Source organism: Ictidomys tridecemlineatus, chromosome 4 (genome assembly GCF_052094955.1).
Source record: "Ictidomys tridecemlineatus isolate mIctTri1 chromosome 4, mIctTri1.hap1, whole genome shotgun sequence".
NCBI lineage: Eukaryota > Metazoa > Chordata > Mammalia > Rodentia > Sciuridae > Ictidomys > Ictidomys tridecemlineatus.
In genome coordinates this window covers 109,746,247-109,766,941 of record NC_135480.1, presented here as the reverse complement: position 1 = coordinate 109,766,941, position 20,695 = coordinate 109,746,247, and the positions used below count along the sequence as shown (strand labels likewise).

Genomic DNA, 20,695 nt, shown 5'->3' with positions numbered 1-20,695 from the left:
TGTGGCCTGTTTTACTTCTGGGAATGTTGCCAACTTCTAAGGGAGCAATCAAGTTCAGAGATTCAAAGCTGTGTGCAGTAGTACAAGCCTGTAATCCCAGCAATTCCAGAGGCTGAAACAGGAAGACTGTAAGTTCAAAGCCAGCCTGAGCAACTTAGTGAGGCCCTATGCAACTCAGTGAGACCCTGTCTCAAATTAAAAATTAAAACCAAAAAGGACTGGGGGATGTGGCTCAGTGGTTAAGTGCCCCTCAGTTCAATCCTTGGTACCAAAAGTAAAAAAAAAAAAAAAACAGTTCAGTGATGTCACAAGCCATAGATCTGAGGCACTGAAATATGGCACCTTTAAAAACTAAGCAAGAATTAGGCAAAGGTGGGGCTGGGGTTGTGGCTCAGTGGCAGAGCACTTGCCTAGCATGTGTGAGGCACTGGGTTCGATCCTCAGCACCACATATAAATAAATAATAAAGGTATATCAACAACTAAAAATATTTTTTAAAAAATAAATTAGGCAAAGGTTAAGAAGGACCATATTAGCATTAATATCATGGAAGGTCTGACATTTAAACTGGCCCCTTCACTCCCCTCAAGGGCAGGCAGCTCCAGCTATGTGACTGAGAACCCAGTATAATTCCCAAAGCTTTCCTGCCATCCTTGGATCAGATGACTGATCGTTTTCCCATTTTGGACTCAGATGCATTCAGGGCTTCTGAAACGGAGATGTACAAGTTCATCCTTACTGTCTTTCTGTGGCTGCAATGCCCCTGCAATCAGTTACAAGCTCTTTTAGTCTTCAAGAGTTTTATGAGGCCAAAGTTCCTCCTCTCCCACCCCTGTCTCCCATGACCAGACTTTAATTCAGGATCTTTAGTCTATCTAAAGAAAGATGGGGGTTTGCAGAGCTACCTTGTGGTCATGATTCTGGAGCCTTGTCTTAGCTCTTCAACCACCTCCAGAGCAAGTCCACGTTCCCTTCCTTAAGGCCTGAAGGTGGCCCAGGCAGGGACAAGGGAAGAGGAGACTGGAGTCTGGTGTGCTCTTGGCCCCTTTCACTACAACACCTCACACACAAGCTATCTTTTTTGATCCTGCTTGGCTCTAAGAAATCATCATTCCATGCTGCAACTTCTGGAAACTCTCTCTGCATTCCCTACCACCCCTTGAGCCATGTTTGAGAATAACCATGAGCCTCTTATCAAGAGACAAAAGATGCTTTGAGCTAAAATCCAGTCCCTATACTTCAACCACAGGCCTTTAAACCCCTTCTGGGGACAGTAGCTTTAAAGTTCAATGAATCAAAAACTAAGCAAATTGCAGGTGAGCTCAATATATGTCCTAACATCCTGAAGAACAGGTCACAATTGAGAAAACAAGAAGGGTTTCCACAAAGAATCAGCCGGGGCCCAGGCTCCACAACATTTCTGCATGGGTCTCATGACCAGATGAAGGCACAGAAACTAGATGGGCCCACCTAGGGCAGATGTCAAACCCAAGCCCAGGTTACTCCAATAGTGTAACTGGACGAGAGAGGACGCTATCTATGGCCAAATCTCCTGTGTCTACCTACCTGGCCCCTTCTAATTCCAGCCTGTAAATAGCAATCTTTACAACATGATGGACCTGCCTGTTCCTGAATCCATCAGGGTACAAATGTTTCTAATACACTCAGGGTATAAAGAGGCAAAAGCAAATTTTAACTCAGCAGTGGGCTAGAATGGGAAAGAGGACAGTGGAGAGAGGGAAGAGACCTAGAGAGTGTAGATGGCACCTCTAAACCTGTTCCTTCAAAGGTTTGGAGAAGCAGAGTCATTTGGAGGCCAGGAAATGGGGAGCTAACAACTGAAGTGGAAGTCTGGGCTACTGGAAAACAATTCTGCAGCTCAGTGGGGGTAGGGGACTCTTTGGATTGATCTTCATGGTTCCTCTCTGTGCTTTGAACATGGGCCTGCCTGGATCTGGTGGTGTTCAGGGGGATAGAGAGAATGTTCCACCTGAGGCTCCAGATGATGCTAGAAGATGGCGTCTGAGTCACTTGGTTGGTTAAGTAGTGAAGGAACGGCCTCTCAGTCATGAAGACGAACATCCCTGTTCAGCTCACCTCTTGGGTAAGAACTCAGCCAGAAAAGTCTTTAAGGTGACCATGAAAGCAAAAGTATTTGTGTATGACAAGAATATACTCTGTTGCCGTGGACAGATCTGGCCATCCCTTGATGGGTAATTATAATCTGCTGAGAGAGATGAGGATGTTGAGGAAGAAGGGCAGTCAAAGGAGGCCAGCAACTTGGGAGTGGGGTTGTCGGAGCTCAGAGCACTCCAGCATGTGATCTTTACCTGCTGTTGGTTCCACTTGAGGTCAGGGATGAGGACAAAGCCATCAGAGGGATCTGGATTCTCATAAATAATCCGGTCAGCTTCAGCCTTCTTGTCAAGGATGTTATACACCCACTGGAAGGAGAGGGAAAAAGATGGTTCACAAATCCACCCGCCTTCAGCTAGGCCAGACAAGTTCTCTGGCCCCTCTGGAAAGGATAACAAAACTATAAATGGCTGCTAAATTCAGGAATTAACAAACAGGCTGTTTGGAGATCCAGAGAGATTTCCTCTCTCCCACCACAGCTGACTCTTGGCCATCCTAGACCTCTGCTGCTTAGACAGGCTGCCCTTTAGGCTCTTTCTGGTCAGCATAGTGCCTCCCATTCTGCCACATGCTCATAGGCCTGGTCCACATGGAGCCCCTGTAGTGGTGACCCCTTCCACCATCCACAGGATGAAGGGGAAGAGCTGTCTTTATGGACCCTGGTTCCACTTATTCAGGACCATGGGGCAAAGACTATTAGGAGGCTGAGGGCACAGAGGTTTCCTTCTGATCAGAGGTCTGTAGAGGCTTTCTGAGGAAAATTAGGCTGAGAAGAGGCCTGGGCTGGCAAAGGTCAAACCCAGGTACCCTGGATTCCTCTCTACTTCTCCTACCTTCGGGGCCCTTATACAGGTGACTGCTCTACAGTCAAAAGGGAAACCTGATGGAAACCTACACTGCTGCCCTTTCCTCCTCAAACTCAAAAGGACCTCCAAAACACCGAGGAGGGAGAGGATGTCCTCACAGGGAGGACAGGGTACTGACACAACCAGGCTGCCACTGTCCTCTTGGTCCTCTTCCCATTCCCAGAAGTGCTGGCATAGGCAGCATCACTGAAGGCCAGGGGTGGGCTTGCTGGTCCCAGTTCTGCAAACCTCATATCCTGGGCCTATATGGCTGAGCACACCACACTGCATCCTTGCTCTCAGCTGGGACAGTGGGAAGGGAGAAGAGGGCCTCTGCCTGCAGATAACTGGGCCTCCAGTCTCCTACAATTACCTACAGGAAGCACTTCAACCCAGATGACCTCTAGACCCTAGCAAAACCCAAAGGCCAATCATAGTGTGGTTCCTCCACCATCAAAGAGGGGCTCCCAGGCTGGGGATATAGCTCAGCTGGTAGAGTACTTGCTTTGCATGCACAAGGCCTTGGGTTCGATCCCCAGCACCCCCCCCCACACACACACACACAAGTAGGATGGGGGCTTCCCAGGAAAAGCCTGGGGGATCCACTTCCTGGGAGAAGTCTGGAGGACACCCAGTGGCTGTTTCCTCATGCAGTGCCCATGGCCAAAGCGATGCCCTCTGGAGGGCCAAGATTCCTCCAGAGGCATTTCCTCTCCCACCAGAGACCTCTCTGGAAATGTGCTGCTAAAGGGGAAAAAAGAAAGGAAGGAGAAAAAAAAAGTCAGCTGGAGGCTGACCTTAAGCCTCTGGGAAACTCAGGAAATGAGGGAGATGGCGACATTCTACTGTGGAGAGTCTGGTATGCTCCATAAGCTGACCTCCTGGGCTGTCCTTTGCTCATCCAGAGAAGCACCACGTCCACTGGAGAGCAGCGGGGGGTGTCAGAGAGCATGCATGGATTCTGGGGTTTGACATTTGGTTTTATCTTTCAGCTTCATCACTGTTTTGCTGCCACCTTAGGCAAGCAACTGAATCCTCTTTCATTAAATGGGACTAACAGGATCTACACATGTGAAGAGTTTAATTCAGACATGCATGTGTGAGCACCTAGCCCAGAGCCCAGCACAGAGGAGGCAACCTAAGAGTAGCAGTGGCACTCTAAGACAGGCGATGACAAAGGGGTGATTTAGTGAAGCAGAAAGAAAGAAGAGGGTGAAAGCAAAGGAAGTGGCTGGAGAAGCACAAGGCTGGAAGCTAAGTGACTGCCAGCGACTGGGAGTGGCGACAGCAAGGGCAGCCCTACTCTAAGGGCCATAACCCTTCTATTGTTGTCCCCATTTTGCAGGTAAGAAAAATACAGGTGCAAGGAAGTTCGCATAAGCTCCCACAATTCTAACCCTGAGAGTCTGGCTCCTGAGCCTGCACTGTAGCCCACAGCATATCCTGCCTCCTGGGAGAGTTCCCTGGGCAAGTGGCAGGAACCTGCATCCTCAGGAAGTCTCACGGCCAGAAGCCCAGAGAAGAAAGGGAGGGGATAGAGAGAACAAAATCCACACAAATTTTCTAAGGTAGATGACGGAAAGGCTACCGTCTAAATGTAAGCCCTAGAGGGGCTGGGGATGTGGCTCAAGCGGTAGGTAGCGCGCTCGCCTGGCATGCGTGCGACCCGGGTTCGATCCTCAGCACCACATACAAACAAAGATGTTGTGTCCGCCGAGAACTAAAAAATAAATATTAAAAAAAAAATTCTCTCTCTCTCTCTCTCTCACTCTCTCTTTAAAAATAAATAAATAAATAAAAATAAAAATAAAAAATAAATGTAAGCCCTAGAGACTTGGCTAGCTCTGCCAATGATGGGATTGTGGGTGACACTTTCTAATATATATTTGGCTGGACTATGCACTAGTTGACACTGACAAATCCCTCTAGAACCTCCTTCCTCCTTGAACTTCTTATGGGACATCTTGATCCTTCTTCATTCTCCTCTCACTCTTCATTCTGCTCACCTGGTTTGTCCCCCACCTGTCCATCCCTCTCATGCCTGCCTGTTCCCCTGTTCTTCCTGGGTGTGGATAATGGCAGCTCCATCCTGGGTCCTTTTCAGGAAATAGCAGCACATGATAAATGGTACCTCTCTTAATTTCTACAACAACCTTAGGAGGAAGGATCTGTTATTCACATTTTTTAGAAAAGGAAACAGGCCCAGAAGTCAAGGACAATGCCATGCTGCTCTTAGACAGCAGAATAAGAATCGTAACACCAGGCCAATGCTGAAGCCTGATGTGACAGCTCACAAATGAAGATTTTTCAGCTGAATGCCTCAAGGCTTCAGATTCAGATATCTCACTATCTTTTTTTTATTGGGCATTTTTACTGGAAAGTTACAAGTACTTCAAATTTGAAGAGTCAAATAATGTCACCAGCTAAGAATACAGATGCTGGGGCCAGAAAGCCTGGATTTGGAGTCCCATCTCCAAATGGGCTGTTGTGAACATAAAATGAGGTAATCCATGTAAAATGCCTAGAATAGTTCTTGACAATTAATAAATGCTCAACAAACCCCAAACAGAACTCATTGTCTTTCACAAAAACCCATTCCACTGTCCATGTTTCCATCCTGATAAATAAATGATCTTACTGTCTGCTCGTCAGGCAAGCAAGACCCAGGGTCATACCACACTCATACCTCCTTTTCCATGTCAACCAGTCTAAGTCCAATCAACCTCATTAAGGTTTACCTCTTAAATCACTCCCAAATCCTTCCCTGCTATCTCTACCCTGGTTCAGATCCATGGTGGGTTTTAGTCCTCCTAATCTATCTTCCCTGCTAGACTGCATCAGCAAGGTTTCATTACCTGGGTGTTCCTCCAGAGCCTAGCTGGTATACTACAGATGCTCAATAAATGCAGTGACTGCTTATACACTTGCTAGAAATAGCCAAGAAGAAATACATGAATGCTCATGTCAATGGAAAAGTAGTGGAGTTTTTGTTGTATTATTTTCCAAGTGGACATATGTTCGGATGTGTAATAAAGTAGATATATGACTCACGACAACTACATTTGGGCTTCCTCTCTTGAATCCCAGATAAGTACAACCAGCACCACAGAACACATATTCCAGCAGATTCCTCTAGGACCCTGAATAGAAGCTGTTCGGGAATGTAGAGACATACTTTCTTTCCACTCAGAAGACAGGACAAGTGCTGGGAATTTTTTAAAAAAAGAAAAAAAGAAAGAAAAAAAAAATCAGGACAGCTTCAGTTAGAGGAACCATGTGCAAATCTGCATGGGAGGCATGGCTAATAACAGGGCTGGGTCCTCTTAGATATAGGGAAGAGGGCTATCAGCACACAGGCCTCTCCAGGGAATAGCCTTTCCACAGGTTCTGGCAATCTCCCTCTCCTTATCTCCTCCCAGTACAACTGACCCTGCAGCTCCCTCTCTCCCTCCTGCCTTCTGAGCCCAGAATGTCTTTGAGCACCCCATATTAGAATACTTCCCACTACAGTAACCTGAATCTTGGGAAGATTATGAGAAATGCTCAAAGAGAACAAGAGTAAACAATGGGAAAGAGCCAGTGAGAGCCAGTGAGTGGGCAAGGAAATGACTCATCAATCATGATCAATCATATTTAACTGTGAGTATCCACATGGGGCCAATTCCAGGCAGTCTCTGGCTGGCCCTGGCCTACGCCCAAGAAGCCATCAGGATCTCTAGGCTAGACAGACTTATATTTGGCCCAGCCAGAACACTCTACCAACCTGTGCTCAGAGGCCCAAACAAATGTCAGGGATGACAGGGCACTGATTTCTGTGGAATAAATGTAAAGCAGAATGAGTGATAGGGAGTTTACTCTGAGACACAGCTGGTTTGCTACAGGAGCAATCAGGAATAAGAAGCTGGACCAGGGTGGGCCCAATCCAACACAAGGAGGACACAGTCATTTTGAGACTGTCGTAGGATAATGTGAAGCAGATACAAATTCTTCTAGCAGACTGAACTGCTCAGTAACTCCCAGAGAGCCTCAGTGACATGCCCAAGCATCTCATGAGGGGTCCAAGATCAGGGCCAATTCCTTTCTCTATGAAGCCTACTCTGACCATCCTGTATAAAATAGCAACCAGCCACCCTGGGACTCTCTATCTCACTGATCCTCTCCAGTTTTCTCCACTGCATTCATAACCTCATGTATCATATATGTCCTCATGCATTTATGTTCCCAAATTAGGTAAGCTCTATGGGGCAGGGACTTAGTCTGCTCTGCTCTCTGCTATATCCACTGAACTTAGTACAATGCTTAGTCCCTGGGAAGATCCCAATAGATGCTCATAAGGAAAAGAAATTGGCACAGGAACAGCAATCAGTATCTCAGACTTGGCAGCCAGTCACCTGAATGCCAAGGCTCTGGGACTCCAGGTGAGGTAAGGTAATGTTCTTGTAGTCATCTCCTGTCTCTTGGATCAGGTGGAGGTCCTGGCGCAGGTACTTCTGTAGGTGTTTCTCTGTGGCAGGGTATACCACTGTGGTCTTCACGTCTGCAATGACACAGCACAGTCTGTGACTAGAGAGCAAAGCCCATTCAATTCATGGACTGAGCCACACTCTGAACCTGGAAAACACAAAGCTTTCACTGATGGATTCTTGAGTCCTTACCATTAAACTATCCCTGGCCATCCCGTCTCCATCTTCCAGGTACAGGAACTAATGGTATCTTAACTCTTTTCATGTGCAAATTTCTAGGTATATGGCTTTCTGGACTCAAAGCTGAAAATGTGATTTAAAGCTCAGTAGCCCCCTTAAGGAGGCACAGCACAGCACAGTGGTTCATAGTGTGGACTCTGGAATCAGACTGTCTAAGCTCCTCATCCACACTAAGTGGGACCTCGGCCCCAGGTGGGAACTGGGTCCAGTTACTTAATCTGTGTGTGCAGCTAATTTTCTATCTGCCAAATGAGGATAGTAACAGTTCCTATGTCATAACACTGGAAAGATCAAGTGAGTTAATAACCTGTAAAGCCCTTAGAACAATGTCTGGCACGAAGCAAATACTACACAAGTCCTGTCTACATCTAACCCAGGGTTTATCGACTTGGCACCACCAACGGCTTGGCCTTGAGGAGTTTTTCGGTGGGGGCTGTCCCGTGCATTGCAGCATGTTTATTAGCAGCAACCCTGGCCTCTCCCTGGATGCTAGCAGCACCTTTCCCAACTGTGACAACCAAAGTCCCCAGATAGTGTCAAATGGTGGGCAAAACTGTCCCTATCGGAGGGGAGCAGTTTTTTTTTGTTTTTTTTTTTTTAAAGAGAGAGTGAGAGAGGAGAGAGAGTGAGAGAGAGAGATTTTTTAATATTTATTTTTTAGTTCTCGGCGGACACAACATCTTTGTTTGTATGTGGTGCTGAGGATCGAACCCGGGTCGCACGCATGCCAGGCGAGCGCGCTACCGCTTGAGCCACATCCCCAGCCCGAGGAGCAGTTTTAATGAGGAAACCCTATAGCTCTCCTGCAAGTACCCTAGACTAGTGTTCTGGCCCAACACCACCTGGTTGTGATTAAGTCCTTTCCCTTATTTTGAAAAACATTTGGCATGACCACTGTCATTACTCTAACTTTTATATATAGTGCTTCAGCACAGATCTGGGGTGGGGGGTAAAATGTGTTTCAAAATAGGCTGGGACGTTTCTCAAAAGACCCATGTACCCCTGACTCCCCTCCCTGGGATCCAGATATGTTCTCTCAAAGAAGTCACTCCAGGGAATTCTATTCACCTCCATAGCACAAGACCCAGCTAAGGACCATGAGCCTATACTTTTTGTATTTGGTCTGAGGATATGGTTGGTTTTAATCCTGCTTCTGCTGGTGAGAAAGAAAAGGTGGCAGGGATTCCAAGACTCATCTTGTATCACGCTGGAGATGTGGCAGAGGCAGGACTAAAACCAAGGTCATCTTATCCTAAAGTCAGTGCTTTTGGGGGGTGTGTGTGTATTTCTGGGGATTGAACCTAAGATGTTCTACCATTGAGATGTATCCCCAGAACTTTTATTTTGAAACAGTCTTGCTAAATTATTGAGGCTGGCCTCAAACTTGTGATCTTCCTACTCAGTTTCCCAAATCACTGGGATTACAGGCATATGCCACCGTGCCCAGCTAACTCAGTGCTTTCTTGATACAGAGGCCTGACTAACAGCTCAGTATGTTTTCAAAGTCAGCAGGGATGTACAAGTGTGACACACCCAGCACATGACTTCTGGCAAGTACTAAATGTCCTCACCATTAGCTCTGGGGGCAAGCAAGGCAGCATGTGGGAATGAAGCCAGAATTAGACAAGCAGTCAGCAGAGATGGGTAAATCAAGTCAGATTGGATCAAGGAGGCCAGTTTTGAGTTGGAGACTACCCCTTGAAGAACTGAAATGTTAATTCCTTCAGAGCCCTTCCTCCACCCTTATCAAGAACCTGATGCACACCCCATAGGCAGGAAGGAGAGAGATAAGGGGAAGAGAGCAGAACAAAGGAACAGAACACCTTGGGGATACCGGGACACCAGCTATGGCCCCATTCTCCCTCCCAGGAGAAGTCTATGTTACCCCTTCTTAAGTAAACCCTGCTTTATGTTCTTGCCTCGGCGTGCTTCTCTAATGTTCATATGTCAACATTTGAGGGAGCAGAACTCATCACCAGTAACCAGTGGTATCAGGAAGACTGGGGGTCTGAACCAGAGTGGCCATATGACTCTCCCTTACTGAGTGACACATGGCCTCTTAAATAGTCTGTTTCCTCACCTGTTAAAGGGTGGCAGCAAAAGCTGTCTCAGAGACGTTGTTAGCATTAAACAAAATATGTCATCTGGATCATGGGAGGAGACACTAAGTAAACATCACCCAGACTCCTGGGAATCATGGATCTGACCCTAAGATGGAGGCACAATAGCTTCCTCAACCCTCTGACAGCAGCAAAACACTTTCTCACTTTTCACTCTTCATTGCTCTCTAACAACCCAACATTACAGGCTCATGGTCAGAGGTCAAGCACTCAAGATCCCAAGAGGCTCTGCACTTACTGTGTTACCATGGATAAGTGGCCCACCCTCTCTGTTGCTTTACTCTCCTCACCTCCTACCTAAGGGTAAAAACAGTACCTTCTGGGGCTGGGGTTGTGGTTCAGTGTTAAAAGCGATTGCCCAGCATGTGTGAGGCACTGGGATGGATTCTCAGCACAGCATATAAATAAATGACTAAAATAAAGCCCCCCAACAACTAAAAATACATATTAAAAAATTAAAAACACCATCACCAACAAAAAACAGTTCCTCCTTACAAGGTTTATGTGAGAATTAAATAAATTAGTAGGTGGAAAACATTTTGTAAGTGCCTTCCAACACTGTAAAGCACTCTACAAACACTACCTTTATTCTCGTTTTTGTTGTGCCTTCAGTCGCCTAGGTTGGGTGGTGAAGAAACAAGGGGTAACAGAACAGAACTCCCTCGGAGTGGGGGAAGAGGCGTCTGGGAACAAAGGCAGGGCTGCAACTGGAGAACAGCCTAACTCTGCTGGCAAGGGACACAGGGCCCTGGGCTCATAGCCTGGGGCTCTCTGGCTGTTCCAGGGGCCTGGGAACAAGCCGAGGTCTGCCCAGGCTTGTCAAGGATCTGCCCCAGCCACCCAGGGCGCAGGGAAAACAGAAATCTCATGGTGCCAGCCCCCTCCTGCCCAGATCTGAGGGAGCAGGAAGAAAATCCAGAGCCTCAGTGACTCAAATGCTCAGTCCCTGCCCATCTTCCTTCCCTGAGGAGCTCCTGGGTGGCAGGTGAACCCCCATGGTGATCCCACGGGCAGCATTCTCAGAGCCCTGCTAGACCCTCACTTTTCAGCGCCCAGCTGCCCTCAGACCACCACAGGGACACCCCTGCTTGCTGGCATCAGTGCTGGGGCAGCTCCCTGCCAACATCCTCCACTAGCTCCATCTTGGTCTTCAAGGCTCCCGTCCTTTCATTTATCCACTCTCCTCCTTGCTGCCTCTGTTGTAGCCACACTGACTCTGTGCTGTCCTACCACCTAGCAGTGGGCACGAGCCCTCTCTGTGCCTTGTGCAGTCACTCCACTTCCAGACAAACCCTCCCTCAGGCTCCCTGGCCTCACCCTGCAGGCAGCCCTGGCTGATGCCACCCTCTAGCCCCACAGCCCTCCATCTCCATCACTGCCCTGCTTTTTCTTCCCTTATCACTGCCTGACAGTACCATAAAGTTGTACTGTCTGACTCCACCATGGAGAATGTCACTTGCAGGAAGAAAGGACTTGGTTTTTTTTCTTTTTACATTTATCCCCAGCACCTGGAATAGCAGCTGGCATGGAATAAGCACTAAACAAATACCTACTGGAAAAATGAATAAATGACTCTGATCTTTTCAGATTTTAAACTCAAGAAAAGCATCTGTGTCCTAAATGGAATAAAAGTTCTTTAACAAAAATCAATATATTTCCCCACGCTAAGTTTCACACTTGCAGCCCCCAAAGGAACTCTGGTTTACTGACCTAAAAGTCAATCAGGATTTGGACCTGCAGCTGAATTTCAGGAGGAGTTTGGTCAAAAGTCAACACATGATAAACCAACAAACCATTGATTAAAAATGTGTTGGGGGGGCCTGGGGATGTGGCTCAAGCGGTAGCGCGCTGGACTGGCATGCGTGCGGCCAGGGTTCGATCCTCAGCACCACATGCAAACAAAGATGTTGTGTCTGCCAAAAACTAAAAAATAAATATTAAAATTCTCTCTAAAAAAAAAAAAAATGTGTTGGGGAACGATATACACATACATATTCTCAAAAACACCTCCCACAGATCACTTATTAATTACAAGGGGAAAACAATACCACCTCCCCTGAGTGAAGGGAATCAACATCACTCCTAATGCTCAGTCTGAATCGAATCATAAGGAAATATCAACAAACCCCAATCCTGGGGCATTCTACAAAACAATGGCTTGTAACTCTTCAGGAATGTCAAAGTTTGCATCTACAGTCCAGGCACTTGGGAGGCCGAGGTGGGAGACTCACATGAGCATAGGAGTTTAAGGACAGCCTGACCAACACAGGGAGGCTCAGGCACCAAGGAAACAAAAATATGGAAGTTAGGAAAGACAAAGAAAGGCTGAAGAACTCCTCCAGATTAAGAGACTAAGCAGGCATGACTAAAGGGATTAGATCAGATCCCAGGTGGGAGAGGGGAGTCCTGCCTTAAAGATGGCATGGAAACAAGCGGCACAATTTAATAATGCACTCTACACTGCATAATAGCTTTGGATGAATCTGAAAGTGACAATTTCCTGAAATTGATGTTTACCCTTTCTATGCCTGTATCTATAATAAAGAAATTATTGTAAGTAGAGAGAGGAAAAAGTAAATGTGGCAAAACGTTAAGGAATTTGTTATACTCTTCTCACAACATTTCTGTAGGACTGAATTCCCCTCGCCTCGAAATAAAAGCAAAAAAAAAGTGTTACTACCTACCCTTCAGAACCTTAGCTTAATATGTACATTACCTAACTTATTCCTCACTCCCAAAGTGACTGGGTATTATGAAGATCCCATTTATGTGAGGAAACAGGCGCCTAGAGTGGCCCCTGAGGTCCCACAGCGAGCAGAAGAGGCCTGCTGACCTACCTGGGTTCTCTTTCTGCCAAATGCCTTCTAGCAAGTTGACTGGAGGGTGCCATCTGCTCAGGATGAGCAATAGCTGGCAACTCCTCTGCCCAAAACCTTTTCTCTGTGGCTTGAGAAGTATCAAGGAATTTTCCAACACCACCCTCCTGCTGGCATCCTTGAAAAAAAAGATCAGGACAATTTTAAGCTCCTCCAAAACCCATCAGTTGAAAATGTTCTCATTATATTAAGAGAAATTCCCTACACTCCTTACAAAGCCCCATCATGCTTTTTAAAATTCATTCATTCATATTTTTAACTCAAGTTACATTTGCACAGAGGTTACAGACAAATAAAAGTTTCTTAAAAACTTTTCTGCTCCTTCCTGCTTCCAATCTTCAACTCAGAGGCACCACATTCAGCTCTTCTACCATTTCTTTGGTTATGTACTTCCATAGTTTTAATATTATTTTTATGTTTTTCCTCCTAGACTTTTTAGTTTCACTATTCCTACATTTATTGACCACCATAATGGAAGACAAGAGTTTCTCTCTTTTTTACTGGCTCTCTACAAAGAACAACATACTATCATTCCTTTTCCTTTTTTTTTTTTTTTTTTTTTTGTGGTGCTGGGGATCGAATCCAGGGTCTTATGCGTGTGACTCAAACACTCTACCAACTGAGCTATATCCTCAGCCCATACTTTTCCTTTTAGCATAATTCTGGTATATGGAACTAGTAATTACTTTCTTACTTGCTTAGTTTCCTATGAACTATTCACTAATTCACCCGAAATAACACTTTCCTGTTTATGTAAATCTCCTGACTTATTAAAACTCATCAGGCACATGAGCAATGAATGTGTCTGCCCCTGAGTCCCTACCCCAGGTGCTACCATCCATGGGGTTCCCTTCCCCTTTCTCTTTAACTGGGCACGCTGTTTTCTTGAAAGATGATCTTCCTCTTTCATAATTATTTCCTCATTTTGCCAAAGCAGTGGTTTTCAAACTTCCAGCTGGCATTATTATTAAAATTTAATTCTTGGAATTTTCATTAGAAAAACCATTTTCAATTCTCTGAAATAATTTACCAACTAGATCAACAGGAAAAATTCCAGATTTTGCCGTAGCAAAGTGTCCATCAACTGATGAATGGATAAAGAAAACGTGGTATATGAAACACAATGAAATACTATTCAGCCATAAAAAAGGATAAGATCCTGTCATGTGTGACAAGACGGATGGAACTGGAGCATACTGAAACACAAAATAACCAGACACAGAAAGACAAATACTGTCTTGCTCCTATGTGGAAGTTGAGTAGAATGGTGGTTACCAGAGGCTGAGGAAAGTGAGGGTGGGGATTGGGGGAAGAGGTTGGTCACAGATACAAGTTACAGTTAGGAGAAAGAAGTTGTGGTGTTCTGCTGCAAAGGAAAGTGACTATGGGAAACAATAATGAACTATATAATTCAAAATGCTATAAGAAAGGACTTTGAATGTTTTTCCCATAAAGAAATAACAAATATTTGAGGACAATTATGCCTCAGCTGATTTGAACATCACATGGTATCATGTACGTATGTATAATTTTCATATATATTTAAAAAAATAAAATAAAACCTAAAAATAGTTTCACCACGACATAAAACTAAAATAATATTGCCTCTGCAATTTGCTATGTGATTGTAGATACGCAACACTAATACTTTTAGCATTGTTTGAATACCTTGCTTGGTAAAGAACTATAGTCAGTAACATACAATGGTTTGACTTTCGATTTGTTTGGCTCTACAGTGGTGTGAAAACAATGTATGCATTAAGCAGAAACTGTACTTTGAATTTTATTCTTTTCCCAGGCTAATGATATGCAGTATAATACTCCTGAGATTCCAGGCAGTAGCGGACAGGCACGGCTCCCAGTCAACCATGCAATCATGAGGTTAAAACTCCATAGTGTATTGTGTGGATATGCTCTGAGGTTTGTAGGGTTAGGGGTACCCATTAAATGCATTTTGGACAACAATGTTTTCAGGTTACAAGAGGTCTGGTATAAACCCATCATAAGTGGAGAAGCATCTTTATATGCATGTATATGCTTTACTTAGCATTAAAGCATACCTGCTTTGAAAAATCCATGTATCAGCTTGCATGTATTATATTAAAACTAAAAATAAACACAAATGTGTTTAAGGCTGAATTTTCTATCAGTGAAGATAAAAGAGAAATTATATTTTGAAGATAGAGTCTCCCAGATAAGAAGATTAAAATATCTCTTGTAACTAATGGTAACAATATAGATTATCAAACTTGTAGATTGCAAATCTAATATTAATATTTGCTACATGTAAAAGTTGGGCATCTTGATCAACATGTAAAATGTAAATAAAGAACATTTATCAGCCAAAAAAAACTCACAAAACTTCAGCATGCAGCAGAACCACCTGATTTGGGAGGTCTGGGGTGGAGCCAAAGAATCTTCGTGCCTAACAAGTTCCCAGGTGGTGCTGATGCTGCTGGTCCCAGGACCACACATCAAGAATCACTTTGCCAAAGTATAAGCTGTTTCCAGATCAACAGTGCAAGGGAGATAAATTTTGAAACTTGGAACATCTCAACATATCTTTATTCCATTGTCAGATTTAATTAAGCGTTTGACTGAAGAATTCTAGGACGAAAAACAATGACCTACAAAAACTTAACACGACTGTTGAGAAGTCTCAAGTCATTCTCATTTCTAGTCCTTTGCATGTGACTTGTTTTCTTCTCTGTCCTGATCTTGTTGATGGGTCTTGAGGTGGGTATATTTTTATCCACTTGCTAGGTAAATGCTGGGTTCTTTTGGGGGGAAGTGTGGGCTCATTTTCCTTGAGGGGGAACTCTTTCATTGTTTTGTTTTTTGTACTGGGGATTATAACCCAGGAGCGCTTTACCACTGAGTCACATCCCCAGCCCTTTTTATTTTAATACAGGGTCTCACTAAATTGCTGAAGGCCTTGCTAACTTGCTGAGGCTGACTTGCCATCCTCCTGATCCAGCTTCCAGAGCCACTGGGATTACAGTCATGAGCCATTATTGCACCTGACTGAGAGGGAACTCTTTCAATATTGAAAATCAAGGGTTGGGGATGTAGCTCTGTAGTAGAGAGCTTGCCTAGCACGTGCAAGGCCTTGGGTTCTATCCCCAGAGCCAATGAAATAAATAAATAAATCAATAAAGTTTAAAAAACTGAAAATCATCTTAAATCCTGAGAAACTATCTTCAATTATTTCTTTGATAATTTTCCCCCCATTTTCTCTTTTTTTCCTTCCTAGAAGACCCATTTGGATAGTATCTTCTTGGATTTGTCATTCAAGAAGTTTACTTTTTCTCTCCCATTTTCCATCTGTTTGTCTTTTTACTTACTTTTTTAAATTTATTTTTTAGTTTTCGGTGGACACAACATCTTTATTTTATTTTTATGTGGTGCTGAGGATCGAACCCAGCACCCTGCACATGCCTGGCGAGTGCATTACCACTTGAGCCACATCCCCAGCCCCTTTTTACTTACTTTTAAGAAAATTTTCTTCAACTTCATCTTCTACTCTTCTTGAAAATTTTTTTCATTTCCACTATATTTTTAGTTTCTTTAAAAAGAAATCTTTAGGTGCAGTGGCACATGCCTGGAATCCCAGCAGCTCAGGAGGCTGAGACAGGAGGATCACGAGTTCAAAGCCAGCCTCAGCAAAAGCCAGGCACTAAACAACTCAGTGAGACCCTGTCTCTAAAAAAAAACCCTTAATAATCCTAGAGACTTGGGAGGCTGACACAGGAGGCTCACAAGTTGAAAGCCAGCGTTAGCAACATAGCGAGGGCCTAAGCAACTTGGTGAGACTATGTCCCAAAATAAAGAATAAAAAGGGCTGGGAATGTGGCTCTGGGTTCAATCCCTGGTAACAAAAATAGAAAAAAAAAATCCTTATTGGTAGAATTTTATCCTTATGCATTTTATATTTTTTTCCTTGAGATTAACAATAGCTTTTGAATTGCCCAGGTCTCGAATTTACATCCTCCTGTCTTTAGCTTCCTTTAAGAGTAGAACATTCCAAAGCTTATAGGCATCTCTATGGATATAAGTGTAGTCACATGGAGCTTTGTGTTAGGATGGGCAGGCTATACCTTTGCATTGTGAAACTCCAAAAGTTTAGGTCTCCTCTTGGATTGGTCACCTTGTTCTTAGTTCTTCCATACAGGGCGGTGTAAGTCTGGCTGGTCTGGTCATGAGGAAACACAGCAGCTGGGGATGTGAGAGTCACATCAACATTGAATGTGTCAACTAACTCCACTGATCCTGTTACATCTCAGGGCAATGACCCCAAACACCTCCAGCTGCACGGAGGATCTTCTCCAGATCCTGTTTTAAGCTCTTCAGACATTTGCCCTCTAATCTCCTGCTGGGGAAGGAAGGAGTGGGACTCAGATCCATGAAAGGAAAAGAATACAGAAGGGACTGCTGCTCAGGGTTCCCTCTGCAATTTATTAAGTCTGTTTCCCCTCCTCCCTCTGCTTCCTAGATTTGAAATTTTTATTGTCTCCTCTCATTTCCTCTCCATATTTATGGGTTCATTTTTCTCAAGGATATTCCTTTAATGTCATTGTTAGAGAGGACCTTAAAGGAAGCAGGTGAGCATTTAAACACCTCCTTGGAAGTAGAAATTCTTGTGCCTATCCTTCTGTCTCTCTTCTAATGCTTTTTTTTTTTTTTTTGAGGGGGGATGGGTGCTTGGGATCAAAACATGGGGCACTCCACCACTGAGCTATATCCCCAGCTCTTTTTAATTTTTGAGACAAGGTCTCACTAAATTAGCTAGCTAGACTGGCCTTGGCCTTAAATTTACAATCCTCCTACCTCAGTATCCTGAGTAGCTGGAATTGTAGGTATGTACTACTGTGCCCAGAACAATGCTTTATTTATCTTCTGAGCTGTTTATTGACACTTGGCACATACATATGCCAATTCTTTAATGCCCATCTCCTCCAAATGAACACAAAACTTATTGAGAGCAGCAATTTTGCTGTGTGTTTGTATATGCACTTTGTACAGTGCCTAAAGCAGTACCTGGTCCAGATCAGGTTCCCAGGATAAAGTGTGAAGACAAGAGTGTACTTTATGATGCTATTTTATTTTTTTAAATATTTGTTTTTAGTTTTAGTGGACACAATATCTTTATTTACATTTATGTGGTGCTGAGGATTGAACCCAGCACCTCGTGCATGCTAGACAAGCACTGTATCACTGAGCCACGATCCCAGCCCTGATGCTATTTTATTTTTAAGAACACAGTTTTATCTTTGTGTGTGGTGGCAACTGTATACACATAAGCACATGCTGATAAAAAGTCTGAAAAAATGTACAATGAGATATTAAAGGAGACCATCTCAGAGCAGTGGAGTTATATATAATTATAATTTAAAAAATTATTTTCTGGGTGTTTTTTAAGTTTTTAAAAACAAATGTAGCTCACTTCACTTGCAGCCATGCTTTCCAGTATTCCAAAAGCAGTCCCACTAGATGGGAGAAATGTGGATAGCTCTTATTCCTGAGAGGCACATAAACAGCTATCAGCAAAGCCAAAGGGGATAGTGAAGTGCCAGAGGTTCTGGGTCTGCAGACTGGGGGCAGATCAGAGTGTACAGAGAGGACAACTTGTCTTGCTGCCATGCTTCCTGGGAAGTGCAAGGCAGGAGAGCTCCACTCACTGGACTCTGACGGGCTATCTGAGGTATACTTGCTGGGATAAACTTCAGCCAGATGCTACTGGAGACCAGGTCCTGGGGTGAGCACAGGGGGACTGGAGTGGATCCTATTCCTGGATGCCTACTCAAGCAAGAAACAATGCCTTTTGACCTATGTGTGTCACACTATCCCCATTCCTCCACCCGATGTATGTCCCATGTATGATGCATAAGATCACGGGGAGGCAGACCCTGGATGGGGAGGTTTCAGAAGTGGGGCCTGGTGGTGGTGCTTCCAGCCCTTGTGGGGCTTGGGCAGCAGCTCTTTATCCACAGGAATTTTCTAGCAGTGGGAATGGTCCTATTGATGCATCCCAGCTGAACAGAGAAGGAACACATGTAACTCAGATGAGATGGCTGGTGAGGCCCTGGCTAGAATAGCTAGATTGTTTGCCAATACCCTGAGGATCTCCTGCAAGGACTTCTCCAATAAATAAAGCCACCCTTCATCCCTGAGATGGACATGAAAGTCCAGCCACTCTCAGAGGTGGGAGGCAGAGTTATCTAGAGGAAAGTTAAGAGCAGCTGCCTCTCTACTCTCTGCCAAGGCCAGCTTAGCCAAAGCCCCAGGAAAATGCTGCAGCACACGAAACATGAAAATGCAAACCACAGACAGTCTGCTCTCCTTCCCATACACATGTTCAAACAAGACTGCCTTCCAGCTGTAGCTGATGACTTCTGCAGGATGAGGTCATTCCTATGGGTCCATCTGTGGCTTCTGCTCTCCCTTCATGACGATGTGCCAGTTTCCAGTTATCTGACCCATATGTGCAGACAGGGAAGAAGCAACAGCAAAGCATGATGAGTGTGAAGCCCACTCCCCACTGCACCTCCACAAGAGCCAGGCAGAGCCAGTCAGGGGATGGAATGAGTAACCCAGTCTAGATCTGCAAAGGAGTACTAGAGATCTGCAGGGAAAGGCTGGTGAAGGGGTCTCCCAAATCTGCATTTTCTGTCCTCTTCTGTGGATCTCCCCTGGCTGAACACCACCCTCCTGAGCCTGAGAGCCCAGGGTGAAGGACTAAAGGAAACTGGCTGCTGGGGAGCCATCCTCTAGCAGCAGGCTTTGGTGGTGTGCTTACTATCCCAACTTCAGGGATGCTGGAAGTATTCAGGAGGCCTGAAGAGACCTCCACATCAAGAAGAAACATGGCTGAAGGGTGTCTAGATCCTACCAGAAGCTTCACCCATTCCACAGTAGAGCTCCAACTGCTAATAACCTGTCTCTGAGAAAGCACAGAGGTGTTGCCTGAGATAGAAGAGAGGCAGACGCTGACTTTAGCAAGACCCTGGAGCTGACAGCCTCCCTGTGCAAGTCCTTAGCACCTTCTTTCTCTCTCCTAAGATTTCTCAGATTCAGAAGGGATTGGAGGGAGATGAGTGACAGGACCTGAAGGTAAAACCCCAGGATCTCGCTGCCCCCAAGCAAATCTGGTACCTCTGAATGCAGTCCTAAATGTAGTAGTCTTTTTAAGGATGGCAAGTGTTACTGTAGGGTAGTGGTAGGGCTTCTGACACTTTGCAAAGGTCCATTTGAATAGAAGAATTGACAGCTGATCTGTCATGAGGTGGGAGTCATGAATGATAGTCCTGGCCTTCAAGCTGCAAACTCCCATACTTCCCCACACGTAGGAAGAAACTATTTTGGGTTCAGTAGTCCAGATGACAACAAGAGCTGCTAGAGTGAATGCTCCAAAACATGGGCCCTCTCTTGACTTCTTCCTAAAGGTATTTGCTTAGTTTATTATGAGAGGAGTATGGGTGCCAGGTTTCAACACAGCATCCCTGGACACTGCCAGATGATGTGTGTGGTGGAAAAGGGAAGGCCATAGGCTCAGCACTACGAAATTCTAGGTTATAACTCAGCAGTGGACAACCAGCCTGCTACTGCAGCCAGTGCCAAGTGATGAGGTGGAACCAGCTATGAGTAATCTGCCTTTGCCCGCTGGCCCTGAATAAGCTGGCTTTTCTGCTGACTTGAGCCTTAAAGCTACCACAGAGTCTTGGGACCTTCCCCATCTGCGAGAGAGAGAGAGAGAGAGAGAGAGAGAGAGAGAGAGAGAGAGAGAGAGAGAGAGAGAGAGAGAGAGGGGCTGGGGCTCAAGCGGTAGCACGCTCGCCTGGCATGCGTGCGGCCCAGGTTCGATCCTCAGCACCACATACCAACAAAGATGTTGTGTCCGCCGAGAACTAAAAAATAAATATTAAAAAAAATTCTCTCTCTCTCTCACTCTCTCTCCTCTCTCACTCTCTCTTAAAAAAATAAAAATAAATTGAAACTTTCAAAAAAAAAAAAGAAAA

At 44.9% G+C, this 20,695-nt stretch overlaps 1 protein-coding gene across 1 annotated transcript in view; it reads right to left on the bottom strand.

Moving 5' to 3' along the window:
• The window catches only part of Dcps (decapping enzyme, scavenger), a 38,999-nt gene that overhangs the window by 5,639 nt on the left and 12,665 nt on the right, over positions 1 to 20,695 (bottom strand). Inside the window, exons 3-4 of the mRNA XM_005330752.5 lie at positions 7,373 to 7,518; positions 2,331 to 2,444 (exon numbers count right to left, since the gene is read on the bottom strand). Coding sequence (XP_005330809.1) covers positions 2,331 to 2,444; positions 7,373 to 7,518 — 260 coding nt within the window. The remainder of the gene's footprint in view (positions 1 to 2,330; positions 2,445 to 7,372; positions 7,519 to 20,695) is intronic.